The following is an 18242-nucleotide window of genomic DNA, read 5'->3' on the forward strand; positions in this document are numbered from 1 at the left end:
CAAAATCAGAAGGTTTTGGTTTTCAGCTCTTTTATTGGTTCATAGTTACCATAGTTGATTATTTATTTTTCAAAACACTATTCTGAATTCCAAGTTCTTATTTTTTCTTCTTAGCAAAATGGAGGGTTCTTTTCCTAAAAACATTACTGAGGCATTAATTTCTGGTTTTTATTATTTGTAGCCAAGATGAAGACGACCAAGATGGTTTCCCAGAAGTACAAACTTCCCCACCTCCTTCACCATTTCTTTCTGCCATATTGGCAGCTTTCCAACCAGTGGCATATGATGATGAAGAGCAAGCCTGGCGCTGCCATGTCAATCAAATGCTGTCAGATACAGATGGATCTTGTGCTGTCTATACATTTCACGTCTTCTCAAGATTGTTTCAGGTCAGTGAATTGCCAGTGCCTGGTTGATGGTCTGAAACCCTTTCCTCCTGCTTTCCCTTCTGTAACCGCAAAAGCTGCAGGATTATGGTAACAAGAAGCCTTAGAAAGCAAATGAAAAGCAGACAGAAAACTCATGTTGTTAAAATAATGTTATATGGTCATACACTCTTTATTGTCTAGGAGTGATTATACTCGGGGGTGGGGAGAGTGGAATTAGTGTTTTTTGTAAGCTCTTAGTTCAGGTTACGTCCTTTCTTTTATTTTCTGAACGTCACCCAAGTTCTGTGCTGATTACAGAATTAATTACTTCCTCCTGGGTTTTCTGTGGGATTCACTATTATGGGATCATGTTATGACAGACATCAATTAATTTATCTCGCATCTGTCTTGTGAGAAAATTTTTTTTCCTGCAAAAAAGTAATTGAAACACCAGGAGATCCACTAAAGCTGAAAGTTTCAAATGCCTTTCTGACTATGTTTACCTCATAGGTCTGGTATCCAACACAAAGTGCTTACTTTTTCTGGCTCCCTCCTCCCTCTATGTAGGGGATGGGTTTTTTACATTTTCAAAGTGGTACCACTTGAACATACATTATTCTTTGCAACTTCTTATGGGATAGAAGCACAATTATTCCATTTTATTTACAGGCAACATGCCATGTGAACTAAGAGCAGATTCAGTACTACAAACCAAGACCTTACGACTCCAACCCTTTCTTATATCTCCAATATTAATTTTGCCTGCTGCTTGGTCTATCAAATTTCCCAGTGAAAGCCTCACTTTGTTTTACCACACTAGCATGCATTTTATCCCATATGTATGGGGAGGTGTAGGGTTAGAACCATGAAGTAAATTACATGTGAAGAATTCATACTCTACCTTATCCATGGAAGAACTTGTTTAAATATTCGGAGCAAATTATGTAGTAGTTTGTAATTTAATCACAAAAATATTTGCTTTCACGATGGAAAATTCTGGCTCTGAAATTCCTAATCTAAAAAGCCAGAGAAGAAGGCGTAGTGTAAAATAAATGTTTTTCTGATTTGGTTTCTAGACCATTCAAAGGAAGTTTGTATCTATAACAAATGATTCGGTCAGCTTTCTTGGCGAAAGTCTACAGCGCATTGGAACAAAATTTAGAAGTTCTCTGGAAGTGATGATGATATGTTCAGAATGTCCAACGGTCTTTGTGGACGCAGAAACGGTAAAAATCTCATGAACTTACATGTTGAAATACCTGTCTGCTTAAACATTTTTATGTAACACACAAAATGATGTTTTAACATTTGGCCAATAGCAATGCTTGGGAAGGTTTTCAAAGTTTTTAATGAATTGTGTTAATTATATTTTTGTCTTTTAAAACGTTTCTCTCATGTCACTAATTGAAACATCTGAATAATTTTGGGATGTAAAAAAAAAAGATGCTTTTTACACTTGAGATCAGAAAGTAATTAAAATGTTAGGTAGCCACTATGTATCATTAACATTTGAACACACAAGTGAGAAGTGCATTTCCTCCAAAAATAACTTCCAGCTGTAACAATGAACAGTAGTGAGGAAATTTGCTGATACTAGATATCACTTAAATTCCCTTGTTATTCTTTACCTTCTGTGCTTGTTCATATTTATTCTGTATTCTTTGCACAGAGAAGAAAAAGGAAGACTACTTATCTAGCAGCACCTTTGCCTTTTAAAATAGTACCGTTTATGTATATATTCAATGATGCATGAGAAAAACATTCTAGCTACAAATATACAATGAAGGCTTTGAATTGCTTGTTATGCAACTTGAAATCGTGAGTTTTAATAAATATTAATGTGAGAAGTCAGCTCAGTGTTAAGCAGCAGTAAAAAAAAAAAAAGAAGAAAAGAGACATCAGAACAAAATGTCATTGAGCTAATGTACCTATCCCGGATATACTTACATCTTGAATTTTGGGGAAGTTCTGGTCTCCTGCTTTCAGAGAAAATACAGTTGAACTGGAAAACTTTCCAAGCAAGATCCACAAAGATTATGAAATATGTGGAATAGCTTCCATGTAAGATAAGAGTATGGAGGCTAGGATTTTTCAGCCCTTTAGGGGAGAAATCTGTCCATGGATGTCTTGATTACGGTGGAAAAATGACAGATATTACTGTATTGTTGTCTTGGTTGATGTTAAGGGTGATCAGACTTCGTCATCAGTCTTGTGCTTGCACTTGCCAGCAGATCGAGAGGTTTTTCCAAATGTGGACTTGGAATTTCATATTTTATAATTTAGATATTAGACTTTATGGATTATAGTCAGATGTTACATGATGTTACAGAGGTGATTGTTTTCATCTTTCAGCTAATGTCTTGTGGCCTGCTAGAAACGTTGAAGTTCAGTGTTCTAGAGCTCCAAGAACACTTGGATACCTATAATGTCAAAAGAGAGGCAGCAGAACAGGTGAGTCTCTTATATTTAAAACCAAAAAGTATTAGAACCTACTCACCAAGAAAATGTTGCAGGTCTCTCTCTCTCGACACAGGTATCTAAAAGTAAACTGTGGGGAAAAAAATACTATAATAAAATCCTGTTTCCTTTCCTTACTACTACTCGGTGTGTATAATCTGAACCTGAGGTTCTTCTTATGTGTAATTAATTTTTTTGCACATACTTCTGAAATTGACTTTGAATATATAACATTGCACAAATGCACAAGCATTGGGAAAAGCACATTCCTAATTTTTAAAATCCTCTTTTAAAAATATTAAAATATTTTTAACTTTAGTGTCAATAAATCATGGTAGATTTTTTTTCTTTATGAATGTTCTGGCTTATTTTATTGGACTAGAAGGGTAGAGGTTCATCTCTGGAATAAGAGATTGATAGATAACTATGTGAATTAAGTGCCTTAGCACCCATAGTATTCAAGGTTCAAGTCAATACAATAAAAGAAGGCTACGCATTTTATCCTAATATAGATATTGACTTGTTGCTCAGCTGAATAGGTCTTCAGACTTCTTTTTTGTTGACTGTATCTCCACTGACTAATGGGGGCTTTAAACAGCTGTGTCATACATAGACACATACATTTAGGTTTCTCATCCTGTAACTGGATCCCATTGAGGCTGGCACTCATGTCAGTTATTTAGAATGATACAGTTTAGTTTTCAAGGTATATGTTAGTGGTTATATATTTTTTACAAAGAAATGCAGAGTTTAAAAGCTGAACATTTCTGTAGCAAGGGTCTGTATATTTGTTTTTGTGAACCTTTGTGTGACATTTAGGAAGGAAGATACAAACTTCAAAAAACTGAAACAGGTAAGATTTCTATTTCAAGAGCCAAAAGAAAACACGGATCTACAATCAGTTTTGCACGTCCATGGAGAGAGAGAATATATGGGACTTTTGTTGTAGAGAAAAAACGATTCGTATTGAAGGAACTTTTTACTGGTACCAGCAGACTGTGAGGCCGTGACAGTGGCCTTATAGGCAAGTGTGATGTGAAACCAGAATTCAAGCTGTGACATCTTGGCAGAGCTGTATTGTGCAGCACAAGTGACTCCATGTTTCCTGATCGTGCAGAGTTTATTAGGAAACGATGGCCTCTGCCTTGCAAAGCTTGCTGGACGCTCATCTGTTGAAGAGAGTAGAATAGAATAGATGTCCACTTTTCTGTGGAAAGGATCTCAAAAGAAACACAGTTTCCTTAAAACCAATGCTAAAGTATGCCACACAGCACTGTTAATGTAGAAAAACTGTTTCTAGGATCTAAGACAGCATTTTTGCAAAAGGGTTGCTGCTTTTTTCACTCTGTGGTAATAACAATTTGTTCGTAAACTAACTCATGAGGTCTAATATAATGAGCTACATTTTGCCATTTAGGCTTAATCAGAAACAAAGTAGTCATCTAATGACTAAGGTTACCTTACTCAATGTTGTATTTCATGTCTGACAATCTCCAATATGTAATGCTGTCATCACTCCTATGAGAAAATAATGTATTTTATTCCTCATTTTAGAGTGCAACACTGAGACACAGAGAGACTGATTTGCCTCAGGGTCAGACAGGAAGATTCGAGGCAGGATAGTGAGGAACTTGTGTGTTCCTTAGAATGGTGACCATTCAAACACTGAGGAATTTTCCTTATGTAAACTCCTCATTTAACCTACAGTTTATCATAGCAATAAAAATGGTATATTGTTTGGTTGATTTATCAAAGTATGACGAGTTAAAATTGTGTCCATTTCAGGTGGCAGTAAATTAATTAATGTATTTTTTAGCTAATTTTGTACCGCCACATATCATATCAACATAAATCCATGCTGGATGTTAAGAGCTTGTTTGCATTTTATTTTACTTGATAAAGGACTGTGGATATCAATTTGATGGCCTCTGTCATTATATCATAGTGAGAGTTGTTTTTCTGTAGTGCAGCTGTCAAAAGGGTGTCCAGTAACATGTTTCTGTGGTCAGCCTGTCTTCCCCACAGGATTTTGTGAGTGACTGGAGCAGGAAAAAGGTTCACAGGATGAAAGTAATTGTTCTGAAATAACAGCGAACATTTTGCCAGGGTTTTATTTTTATTAAATTATTTATAAATAAAAGCAGTACTGAGGAGTAAAAGAATGTATAGCTTTGACAAATCGTTTCTGACTCTTGATAGCATGTCATATAGCTAATTTAAGTATTTATTTAGCATGTTAATTTAGAAGTAGTGACCAATTATCTCAGATAATTTATTATGTAAAAACTTTTTTAAAAGCATTTCTTCAGCTGTTGGTCCTCATATTTTGGGGGTGTGTATTACATAGTATATGTAGACTAAAAATCTCCCAGAGCTATTTCTCAGATACGGCTTACTGGTTTTCTTCCTCTGTGCTATTAAACAGAGTATAGGGAATGATAGAAAGAGACTTCCTCAGGTCAAATTTGAATTTCTGTTATTGCAGGCAATTGTACTATGTATCCTATTCAGTCTGAAAGTACTTAGGCAAAACACATAGTGAGCTTGTTGCAGACCTTCACTTTTTTTTCATGCAGAAAAATGGTCAAACTAAGCTGGCTGGACTATTGTATAATAAAGTAAATATAAATTAACAGATATTTAAATAAATAAAATTTGCATGTTAATCTGGTATCCTCTAGAATCAACCACTGGAAAATTCTGTACATTAACTTTGTTAATGAAAAATTGTTGTTCAAGGTTTACCCTAATAGATGATGTTTGTCACTCTCAGTGCTATGAGTTGTACTGGCATTCACATCAAACAAATGTAAAAGTAAGAGGCTTGCGCTGCAGTTGCTTGAAACTCTTATCTATGCACTGAGATAAGAAAGGTACCTATAGTAGGTGGTCTGGGATGTCTGGTTTGGGATTAATCTGGCAAACCAACCAGTTCTATGACCATGGCCAACCACAAACTTTCCTATATTACGTTTTCAGGTAAAAGTCTTCACTCTCTCTTTGTAGGAGATGTACGGGGAAAACATAAACTGATGTAAAGCAAACATATTAAGAATATTATGTTGTCATACAATCTACTGCTCTTCCCAAAGAGAAAATTTAGGTCTTTCTAGCATGCTGAACATATGTTCTGTGCAGAGTTTTTAGAAGATCGATTTTGTCACCTTTTTGGAGCTATTGCTCTGTTTCCTTGCAAGGAAACTGCATTGACTTCACGTGAGCATTAGGAGCAATGATACTGAATCGATAAGTGTAACAGAAAAGATAAGGTTACGTGTACATCATAACATTCTAGGCACACCCTTTATTCAGACTGGTTTTAAGATTTTTAAAATATCTTAAAAGGGCAGCGTGTGAAAATAAATACTGGCTTCCCAGTTGCTGATGCTGTTTGTTCCAGTGGAAACCTACTCCATTGTTAGTGATGAATGCTGCCAGATAAAAGAAAAATGAGATTTGCTGTGTACATTGGTATCCATGTCACTAATTGAAACTGACACCACAGTGTTCAGAGAATTCCATTTCTCCTCTTGATAAGCACACAGGCCTAGTTAATTCACTAAGTAACCTTTATTAAATTTGAGCAGATGAGAAATCACATTTTTCTTTTTCTTGCATCAGACAAAGGTTAGAAAAAGGTCACTAAGATTTCCTGTGAGATTCAAGATACCAAGCACACACACAGTATGCTAAATTATTCTTCCTTGGACATATAGAGCCTGTTCTTCATTTCAGAAGATAATCTGCACTTTATCTCAACATGACGCATTCCCATTTCAATACCTGAATTACCTCATCCTTGCAGTTGTTTTCACTGTACAGAAAAATATGCTGGGCACTGTATCAATGAGGTGATTGGGTCGTATTGTCCAATAAGAGCATATTTGATTCTGCAAATGCTTTACATTAATACTTTTAAATTTGCGTGGTTGGTTAAGGCTACTATAGAAAAAGAGATTATCCATTGAAATTAATAAACTTCTTGTCTGCTATAGGAACTGGGGTTAAATACACCCCTGTATTCATGAAACAGTGGAATCTGCATGTTTGCATTGTGTGATGTGAGAATAATTCATCTCCCTGGCTTGTATGAGCTCCCATTGAAGAATTTCTCTATCCATCCAGTAAACCTGAACTTGCATATGTACACAGGAGAGTTCTATTTCCTTCTGTTTCTAAAGTAGTCCCAAGAAATACAGCAGGCTTACTCTTACTATCTAGTTTGACTTACTGCTATATTTTAAACGCTGAGAAATCATGTTGGTGTAAACCTTGCGCAGCAAGTAAAGAGAAAATATCTCATTTAATGAAAGTGATTTTTCTGTCTCCACCCCCTACCATCTCTCACTCTAACAGTACCCAAATTCAATCACAGATTAGTATTTATGCTAAGCTGTACTATCCCCATCTGGGTTAACGAAGGCTACAGGAAATGTACAACTGAAGGATGCGGTAAAAACTAAGTGATACATCAGAGCAGAAATTATTAGTGGAAACAACATTGATGAACAGTTGATTTCCAACACAATTTCTTACGTAATCTGAGAAGGAGCAAGACTTGATGAACTGTGTTACACAGTTTTAGCACAGTCTTCAGTTTGCTTTGTTTCAGAAGATGTTTAATCTTGTTTATATTTATTTTGCAGTGGCTAGAAGACTGCAAAAGAACATTTGGTACTGATGATGGTATTCATGGCACTAACACAGATGCCCAGGTAGGTATATGTCATTTGTGAGTCTGGGTATCAGATTTTAAAACACCTTTATTGCACGAAAATTCCAATATTTGCAGAGAGATTAAAAATGTATGAAAAGCTTTTCATTTCAGTTATCCTAATATCTTTTGGAAACACAGATTCTTACAAAGTAGTGGTCTAATAAAAAGGGCTCTTTTTAATAAAAGTTGGCAACCCATCTTGGGTTCTAGACTTAATAACACTGAGTAGATAAGCAGAGTAGATACAATCTGTGTACCAGCAAGTCTGCTTTTCTGCAGCTGTTTCTAGAACAAAAAAAGATTATAATATCGCTTATATGCTCAGATAAAGTGTCTAGCCAAAAACCTCTTCTGAATTTAATATAACTAGTACTATATAAATACATATGACCTTTCTTGAGCCATTATTTGGGTGAACAGGGGGTAAAGTAGCAGTATGGCAAAAATCTCATGAAACACTTTTGTCAAAATATCATCTAACAAAAATAGGTGAAGTAATTGATTAATATTAGTTCAATATTTTGTATGTATTTGCATGGCAGTCTTCCATACTAATTGCTATAGAAAGTGAAAGACAAAGACTTTTTTTAAAACAATAGCTGCATAATACTGACGCTGTGGACAAAAAAAAAAAGACAAAATAAAATCTAAAAACTATTGTTAGTATGTACAAGGAATCTGCCATCTAGATTCCTGTAATAAGAACAGTGAAAGATGTAAGAAAGTAGAATTGCAGATACCCAAATCACGCTGAAAAAGGAGGAATTTCTTTCCTTTTATTCAATCGAACTCTGTTCATTTATGCACTTGGTCATGTTTCTGCTGCTGAAAATGTAGTGTTCAGCAACAGAAATTGCTGTTCTGTCCATGGACTATTTCTTCTTTTATACAGTTTTCATTTGATGTCATATATATATGTATATATTTTTAAATTCAATCACCAAATGCACCTGAATTTTTAAAGTAGTGAACAGTGTGGTAATATACTTTTGGTTTTTATATTGCATTGAAGTTGCACATTTAAAAAAATATTTCATGTAAATAAGCAGAGGTAATACAGCAAAATAATTTGCTGCCATTTGCAAGGATTTTTGCTTTGCCTATGTTTAGTATATTTTACACTTGGTTTACATCTTTGTATACTGACTGGTATGTGTTTAGAAATATGTAACAACATTTACTATTACAATACAGTAAATGTTCTATATATTAATAAAGAAGCAGGATGTACAGCAGTCTGTATTTTGAACGTTGTTACATACGCCAATAAACTGTTCTAACATTTAACTGTTAGAACATAATGGTTCTTACCATGAAGGTGAATGTTCGTGTTCCCTCTCCATAGCCATGGAAGCTAAGAAAGGGAGGGCAGGCAGCATGCATGGAGAGAATGCAGGATTCCCAGTGAGGCAGTTCTGTCTGTTCTTCCTGGTTTCCGCATGGTTACAAGATGTAGTGACAGGACAAGGGGTAATGGCTTGAAACTGAAAGAGGGTAGATCTAGGTTAGCTGTAAGGAAGAAACTCTTCACCATGAGGGTGGTGAGGCACTGGAACAGGTTGCTCAGAGAACATGTGGATGTCCCATCCCTGGAAGTGCTCAGGGCCAGGTTGGACGGGGCTTTGGGCAGCCTGGTCTAGTGGAAGGGGTTCCTGCCCATGGCAGGGGGGTTGGAACTGGATGATCTTTAAGGTCCCTTCCAACACAAACCATTCTATGATTCTGTAGCCTCTGAAAAGAAGTTACATGGCTATTCCCATTGACTATTTGTGGAGACCTGTTTTGATATTAGTTTTCCATCATAGCCTGCAAGGCACGCTGGCAATTTTGTCTTTATGTGCTCCTTGCACTTGCAGGTTCAGTTAAAATCATTTTAATGTATAGTATCTATTGAGAAAGCAGAGTCCTGTTATCTTGCTTCATAAATATACACAATTTACAGAAGTTCTAAATTTATTCACAGAAGTTTGTAGTGACTTGAAGAAGATTGAGATGTTACCAAGTGTAAGATCATTGTTTCAAAAGTCCTTGTAAATGGAGTGTGTGTCTGCTAAGTCAACCAGTTAATGCTAAAAGTATGTGTTGTCTTGCTTAGGAAAACAGAGCTGCTTCATTCATCACATATTTTTCATTCACTAACGCAAATAAGATTTTCTTACTAATTTTTAGGATTGTGGTCAATACAGCTAAGGAATAGTAAGATTAATTCTGTTCTGACTTGTGCATTGCCAGCAGACTTGCAAGTAAATCTAATTACTGAATTTTTGCTATTAGTACTTACACGCAAGCCTGAAAGAATGCATCTGGACTTTGGCTACACTGTTTGTAAAGGACTGACAAGTAGAAAAAGCAGATTATTTGTCTAGTGAGCAAGTATGTGAAAGACATTGAAGAGGCAGAAAGCCATTTTTAAAGGAAAGCCTCACTTTTTAGAATAGCTATCAAAGTATGAATCTGGGGAAAGAAGGATTATTTTAGGCTTACAGCAGGAGTGTCAAACTCACTTTCCCTGGGGGCCGCATTGGCCTCACCGTTGCCTTCAAAGGGCTGAATGTAATTTTAGGACTGTATAAATTTAGGAGCAGTTACATTTATACAGTCCTAAAATTACATTCGGCCCTTTGAAGGCAACGGCGAGGCCAGTGCGGCCCTTGGTGAAAATGAGTTTGACACCCCTGGCTTACAGTAATAATGAGACTTGGCTTAAAGAACACTGGAACTTAATGACTAAAAATATTAAATAATCAACCCTGCCACTTGTCGAGGGTTTAGATTGCGGGGTGACAATAAAACCCTGGCAGGTGTATTGTTAACCTCCTCTCCTCCTCCGCTTCCCCCTTTTGCCTCTCCCTCTCCCCCCTTCCCACTACGGACAGGCAATCAGGAGGAAAAGAAGGACAGAGAGAAGAGAGTTGGAAAAATTAAAAATGTTTTACTAACTCTACTAATAAGAATAGAGAAAATAATACAAAATATACAAAATCAATCTTGAAAGTCTCAGCAACTGCAGAGCCGGCACCCAAAGTCCTGGATTGGACTCTGCAGCCAACCGGAACTGGATTCAGTCTGTCACTAGGCCTCAGTTCGCAGGGATGACTATCAAGGTTCTCTCCTAATGTCGGCCATAAGCAAAAGGGAAAAAAGGGAAAAAGGGATGAGATCCTCATGATCTCCCACTTTTGTATGAAGTATTCACGTGAATGGAATGTTATACACAGTTGGTCAGTTTCTTGGTCACCTGTTTCTCGTTGCCCCTCTCGCGAGATGTCCATCCATGCTTATCAATAACTTCACATTCCATTGCTGTGTTTACCAAAACATGTATCTGGTTCTTCAGGAAAATGCAGCTAATATGAAGCTTTAGCTGACAGGCAAATTCACTAAAAGAGAAACTTGTTTTTTAACAAAACCAGGACACCACTCCTCAGTCTGATTCTCTGTGCTTCATGAAAGCGAGTCATAAAATTCTGATCAACTTCAGGAGTTCAAGGTCTTATCTCTGCAGTGTTCTTTGCATTGGAAGTTTTTGCTTATATAATAAGTGTGCTGTGTATGTGATAGCACAGAGTACAGAACAAATACATGCAATGCTCATAGTCTGTTAAAAACATAGTGTATAACTGTGTGCTTAGTAAAGTTCAGCTGCTTCTGCCTGTTGGAATCAGACATTGGTTGCATCTTCATTTGCTTACTATGCCCACTGTACTTGCTTAACTGCCATCAATAGGCTTAGCGCTGTACAAAGCACCAAGTTCCTGTCCCTAGTCTGACACATACATTTTCTGATGATTTCTCTCCCTGTCCTTCTTTCCCAAACGTTTCTCTGAAGTAGCTTGTAAAAACCAAGTGCAATTAAATTACAGAAATCTCACAGTGAGTTGTTGAGAATTGAGTCTAGCAAAACCAAGAATTTTCTAAACTGATTCAGAATCCAAATTAACATTCCATCTCAAATTTTAAAAGGCAATATTTTAACTTAAACTATAGTGGTACAGAACAAGTAAGAACACTGTACAGATGTTCAGGCCTAAGTGTTCTTGGTTTCGATTTCCTTAAATTTGCATACCTCTAAGACTATAAAGATCAGACAGGGTTGTAAGTGAAGTATGTTACTCATGTTGTAGGACAACAAAGCCAGTGCTGTCTGTTGTTAGTTATAGCACCAAGTAATTTCACTTCAGATTCAGTCTGTTAACTTTTTTCATTCATGGTATATTTGGAGCATGTTACTTGTATTTCTTCCTCCATTTTACCTGGGACATCTTTTACCCAAATTAAAATTATTTCCTATACTAATTCTTGCTCTTTTTTTCTTTCTTTCTATTTTGTGACCTGCTCATCTTCTTGCTTAGCAAATGGAAATTCTAGCAGTAAGTGATGGTTCTTGATTTATCAAATACTTAACCATGCCAGTCACCAAACTTGTCTCTGTCTCATCCATTTGTGACATAGCGATGTCTTGTCATAGACTATTACAAAAATGCTGTGTGCTTCAATTTTGCATCATCTAACCCATTGAACTGTTGGCCCTTTTTAGATAATAGGATCCTATAGTTAGTAGAACATTATAGATTATTCCATTAGCTTTTATGTCTGTACGTGCAGCAGTATTAACACTGTCTGCGCTTTTAGTAGCGTTTTAGACGCATAAAAATTGAATCAAGACAGTGCATAAGTTAATGCTGTTGTTTCATTGCCTTAAGAATATATCGTGGTGTTTTATATCATAGAATCAGAGCTACCCGATTCTTGCCTCTGAGAATGGAATTATTCTCCTTTTATTCCATCAGGCAATTGTAAGCTAAGGGCCAGGTTATATACTGTGCTCACATATTAATGGTTAAGAAAGATACCTGTACTTACAGACCACAACTGCTTCTTTTGCATGTTAGATCTTGAATTTAAAACAGTAAAATAGCAACAATAAAAGTAAAGTGATCTGTGAAACTGTCTTGGAACATGACATTTCAAAGGCCTTTTGAAAAACTTTACATTCCCCCTCCCCTTTCTGGAAATGTAACTTGTTGTGAAAAGTAAACTTTAAACCTGTGTGAGAGAGACTACCCGTTACTCTAGAACTGAATGAAGCTTTCGTCTGCTTTTCAGTAGCTTCCTGCTAAGTTAGCTTCTAAATCTTTTTGGCATTTTCTTAGTAACCAAATAACTACCATTGTTTTCGTGCGTTCTATACTGAAGAAGTTGTCACTGATTTTCTCTTGTATTGGATAGCAGATGTTTTGCACTTCCTGAATATGATGTTTACATTTGTAGGAGCTGGAGTTGTGTCGGAGGCTATACAAGCTCCATTTCCAGTTGCTGCTTCTGTTCCAAGCCTATTGCAAACTTATCAGCCAAGTGAAAACAATCAACAAAGAAGCAGAGGTAATGAAAACCATGCCATTTACCTACTAATTGTTGACATTTAAAAGCCAAACCATTTAAAGTACATTTTGATAACGTGTTCATCAGTGGGACATCTTTTTAGAAACTGAAGGAGGGTACCAGCTGTTTTATAGCCAATTAATAAAAGATTTAAGTAGAGCTCACAAGAATTTCCTGAGATGTTCAATTATCTGTGTTGATTTTTGTACAGCTTGAAAGCTTTTAAATAGACAGGAACACAGGGAGTCCAGTGATGAGGATTTAAAATATTTCACAGCACTCCTGGTATATTCTAATCAAGCTACAATCAAGGCACATCAACTCCAATCTACAAGTTCTGTGATGAAGCCCCTTTCCATCACCCCAGTGATTCCTACTGCAAACACTGTCACTTGCTATCAGCTGATTTATATAACTGTGTCACTTCAGCCACCACTCAATTACTCTGCAACCTTAGTCTCCATCCTGAGCACAATCAGTAACGCATTCTAGACATCTTACGCCTGATTTTTAGTTGTACTAACTATAGAAGTAAAATGTCTTTCAGCTGCGCACTTGTGGTACATATGTGATGTTAATCAAGTTAAGCTGAATGCATTATACTATTAATAATGCCTTCTGAAAGTTCTCCCCTGGGTCTGTAATGTGATAAATAAAGGTAGGAAGAAAAAAAAACAGGCCTGGCCTTGCTTGATGGAAGAGGGAGAAAAATGAAAAAGAGGGATGGAAGTCTGTGGGTTTTGAGTAGCTTAGGTAAAAAAATATGCATGTTCTTTGTTTATATCTCCAGATTTTTGTTAAGGCTGCAAATAAGTGAGTTCATTTCCATATGGAGAATGTTGTGGAAGGTCGGCATCACACCTGTCCCACTTCCCGCCTAAGTTAGTCAGATGTAGAATCATATTCTGAGTAATGGCCTTGTCTCATATATTGATGCTTAAGCCAAAGACAGCACTATATATGCCGGCTGCACTACAATTATTCTGCTGTGTTACTAGTTTTCCAGACTTTTTCTTCATACTTAAGTTGTCCTTGTCATAATACAATTGCTGCTCTACTTTCCCAAAGTGTCTGACTCTTCGTGTTGGCTTAATTGTTACTTAGTGATGTGGGGAGGAAATAAACGTATTTTTTGAAACAAAATTTAAAATAACTGAGATTAAAATTTCATCAGGGGAAATACCTGACAAACACACTTGAGCCATTATATTACCTGTATACTTAAGCAACTGCAGCAAACACTTGGATGTACTTTTCCTTTATGATGGCAAGCAGAAGGAAAAGAAGTCTGATCTGCTGAAAGTTAATTTGGCTGAAACTATATTTAAACTAGAAAAGGTCACTCTTCTATTTGTTTTAGGTCATAAACATGTCTGATGAACTTGCTCTTTTGGAGAGCTGTCTGAAAGAGGCTGAGGCTGCATCTGACAGTGGTATTGAAGAAATTGAAATTGCAGAGGCTTCCCAGGCCAGCACAGAAACAGCTATTCACTCTCTCCTTGAAACCCTGAGAAACAGAGAGTTTGTATCAGCTGTAGCACAGGTCAAGGCTTTCAGGTAAGTGCTTAAGGATTATTTCTTCAGACCTGAGTTTGTTAATTGGCCTTTTTAATTTAAAGATAGCTATAGGCACTATTCCAGTTCTTTTTCAGCTCCTGCTAGATGTCCTTACTGAGAAGGACAAGCACGGTTACTTCACTACTGCTTGTTCATATGCATTTTGCAATTTTAAAAAAGCAATTCTAGTAGTACTTGTTCTTTAGAATTTATCTTTGAGAAAATAAAACTGTTAAGTATCAGAACCATAGAGAAGAAAGGGTTTTCCTATGTCATCTGTTCAAGTATCTATTTAAAGATCAAGAATAAAATAAAACTGTTAAGTATCAGAACCATAGAGAAGAAAGGGTTTTCCTATGTCATCTGTTCAAGTATCTATTTAAAAATCAAGAATATTTTAACTTTTTTTTTTTTAATGTTTAAATCCAAATTGTGTGTTTACAGATCTATTTGGCCCCATGACATCTTTGGCAGTTCTGAAGATGACCCAGTTCAAACATTGCTGCATATATATTTCCGTCACCAGACGCTCGGTCAAACTGGTAGCTTCGCAGTAGTAGGTTCCAACCAAGATATGTCTGAGGCCAGCTCAAAGCTGATGGAACTCAATCTAGAAATTCGAGAGTCTCTCCGCATGGTGCAATCCTACCAGCTTCTAGGGAAAATCAAACCAGGAATAAATCTTGTGAGCACTGGATTCTGAACAGCTGTCATTTAGAAAAGAACTGATGATGAAAACACTTCAGACTATTATTGAGCACCTTTCGTAAAGAAAAAATAGAAAAAAAAAGCCTCCAGCAATCCTGACAACCAACGCAGTTTCATTACAGCAAGAAATTGTTTTATCAAGAGTAAAAATCTGATAATTGAAATGAACATCTTACTTGACTGCTCTTTCTACACAGTAGCTGTGTGGCAGTAGTATTTTTTTATTAAATATATGTATAAAAACTACATGACAGGAAAAGGGCTTAAATGTAACCATACATATGCATTATTTTCTGTTGTAACAGAACTATAAATGGTGTTTGCAGTAACAGCCTCTAAAGGTTGAACCAATATCGCAGGTGGGATGAGGCTAAAATCAAGGCTGGTTTATTTTGGCTGAAGACCTGCAGGCTTCCTGGCTTTCCAGCAGCAGTAGATATAATCATCAGCTAATACCTAATGAGACACTTTGCAATGTCATGAAGAATGTGCGGTCAAACATGAGTAGAATGACTTCGACTGCAAAAACCATTGACTTCTCAATGTCTTATTTGTTTCTGTTGTCTGTAACAAGGAGATGATGTGTGTGAGTTAGAATGTATGGCTATGTGACAGTTGTTTTTTGAAGGTATGGGTGATTGTTAAATAAGGTCTGAGAGCATGCTTAAAAGAGCTGCAAGATTATTTTTGAAGAAATTTTATTTTATTAGATCTAATCCTCATAGTGTGTAAATGTTAGCACATTTAATAATATTTTAAACTGGGATTTCCCAGTGTTTCTAAAAGAAATAATATATCTGTTAACTTTATTGGAATGCTGCTCAGTTCTCTGATCAGTGCTTATGTTACAAATATTGATAACAACTAACCAAAAAGTAGCTGCCTGCAGAGACTTTAAAATGTATAGTAAAGATATATGCTGCCCATCAGCAATTCTCATTAGAAGTTAACTTATTTTCTTCTGTATATATTCTAGAAACTGTATAGTGCAAAACCAGTATTTTTCTTGTAAATTTGTGCAATGCACTGTTAAGACAGTAGGTGTATAAAGGTATGAGGGGAAGGGGGCATTCTCCCTGTTGGTAGTCACATACTTTACTTGCAGTCCAAGTACTCTGCAGGGTTCAAAGAGTTTGAATGCACATACATGCATCTTCATGACTCAAGCCTAAGGAATTGGGACTATATAGAAAAAGAAGACTGACTACCAAAACATGCAAACAGGCAATATACTCTTAGGTCAGTGTCAAAGTCTGTAGCATAAAACAAACTGGATTCTGTTGAAACCAATAGCATTTTGTAAAAAAAAAAAAAAAAAAAATTAAAAAAAAAAAAAACACAAAAGAGCAGGAAAAAAAAAGAATGTAGTCCCATGATTCCTGTGATTTGAAAGGAACACCCAGTATTTTTATATACATCTCTTACCCACTGTGATTTTTTTTTTAATGGGCTCTAATTCTAGAGTTTAGAATGTAGAATTGAAATTCTTAGCTCTGCCTTTTTTGGGGAATTGGACCCCACTAGAAATATAATTATGCTGAAAATGCATTAATTGAAGGCACTGTGCACGCTGTTGGACTGCTGACAGTAGTTATGTTATCCTAACAAGCTCTGTAACTGGTCAAGGCACATCCATAATCACTGTATTGTTTTCCCTGTCCCTGATAAAATTGAATTATTTTGATGGTTTTGTGGTACTGTAGATGGTGTTCTTAATTATTTAATAAGTATTTACTGGGGTTAGTAGTTTTATTTAGTGGTGCATTACACTTTTATTTACATCATCTTTTACCAGCTTTTTTTGTAAAAATAAAAGACATTGTATCTGTCATTTTGTGTATTTTTACAAGCTAGAGTTTAAAAATACTTCAGCTAAACATACTAAACATTGACAATAGAGGCCTGGGTGCCCTGAAATAATGTTTTTTTTCCTTTGCTGTCCCATCAGCACAACAGCATTTTCCTCAGCATCTTCTGAAGCTGTTAAAAGATTTCGCATGCAACTCAAATATGAATATACATAATTCCTTCCTTATAACATCTTCCTCCATTTACAATGACTAGTGAACCTGCCCTGTGGAGCAGAATCATGCCGACTGTCTTTGATATTGCTTTAATTTTGTGAAGCTTTTCCGAAATTACTCATTCTCAACTGTTGCATAAGCTGTTACTTGATGCCAGTTTTGTGCCAAACCTGAAGCTCTGGTGAAGCTGTCTAGAAACAAATGAAACATCAGACAGCTTCTGTAAGATGCAGCAAATATAGCACTGATTGAGCTAACACATGCAAAAGAAGCTGTGCAGGCAAGTTCAAGATATCTTTGAAGAACTGACAGCACAAAGGCTGCTTCCTTTCTGCTTTGCATCATCACATAGGTCATGAGCAGCTTTCCTTCTTTCTGCTGAGTCCAGGAACCAGTGCCCATGACACACAGCGGATGCTGTCAAGGACATGACAGAGCAGTAAAGTGGAAAAGGATAAAGAATGGTACTTTGGCATCAAGCAGCAAAAGCATTGAATATATTTATGCAAGAGGAGTGACATACAGCTACTGTAGAACTGAGGAATGCTACAGGATAAAGAAAAGCCTTTTTAATATTGCTGCCCACTGCACTCCACTCCTCCAAACCTTGCAGCAGTTAACAAAAGCAGGGGTGACTCTTTGCTGTTACCTGCCATTTGGAGCCTTCATTAGCTACTTGTTAGCAGTTGCTGCAGAAGCATGCCATACAGTTCAGATCCACTGGGCCTGTTCTACATCTCATCAAACAGAAGCAATTACCACTTTGACTGTAGTTGGTAGGGATGACAAGTCTTTAAGTTGCACTAGATTTCATTTTGAGCCATTATTGATAATTGCGTAAGTCACCCTATTCACAGCAAGTAATCCTCTATGCAATGCTTGCAAGGACATCTGTTTAAGTAGGAAGCACTCAGCTGCTGATATTGCTGCGAGTTGCCATATGACGCAGAGCTTAACTTCTCAATCTTGTTATCAAGGTGCACAGACTCATCACAGTCTACCACGCTGCATCAATTGGGAACAGACTGC

The 18242-nt window shown here is 36.5% G+C and overlaps 1 protein-coding gene across 8 annotated transcripts in view; it reads left to right on the plus strand.

Moving 5' to 3' along the window:
- Positions 1 to 17018, plus strand: part of FRYL (FRY like transcription coactivator) — a 168997-nt gene extending 151979 nt beyond the window's left edge. For 7 of the 8 annotated variants that reach the window (XM_082050200.1, XM_082050199.1, XM_082050201.1 and 4 more), the window contains 8 exons: positions 182 to 389; positions 1445 to 1594; positions 2721 to 2819; positions 7472 to 7540; positions 11895 to 11912; positions 12814 to 12924; positions 14285 to 14481; positions 14926 to 17018. In XM_082050200.1, coding sequence (XP_081906326.1) covers positions 182 to 389; positions 1445 to 1594; positions 2721 to 2819; positions 7472 to 7540; positions 11895 to 11912; positions 12814 to 12924; positions 14285 to 14481; positions 14926 to 15184 — 1111 coding nt within the window. In that variant the 3' untranslated portion in view covers positions 15185 to 17018. The remainder of the gene's footprint in view (positions 1 to 181; positions 390 to 1444; positions 1595 to 2720; positions 2820 to 7471; positions 7541 to 11894; positions 11913 to 12813; positions 12925 to 14284; positions 14482 to 14925) is intronic. The other variant, XM_082050196.1, reaches the window with a different exon arrangement.
- Positions 17019 to 18242: the final 1224 nt, after the last annotated feature.

The sequence above is a fragment of the Streptopelia decaocto genome (assembly GCF_964273445.1).
Source record: "Streptopelia decaocto genome assembly, chromosome: 4".
Taxonomy (NCBI): Eukaryota; Metazoa; Chordata; class Aves; order Columbiformes; family Columbidae; genus Streptopelia; species Streptopelia decaocto.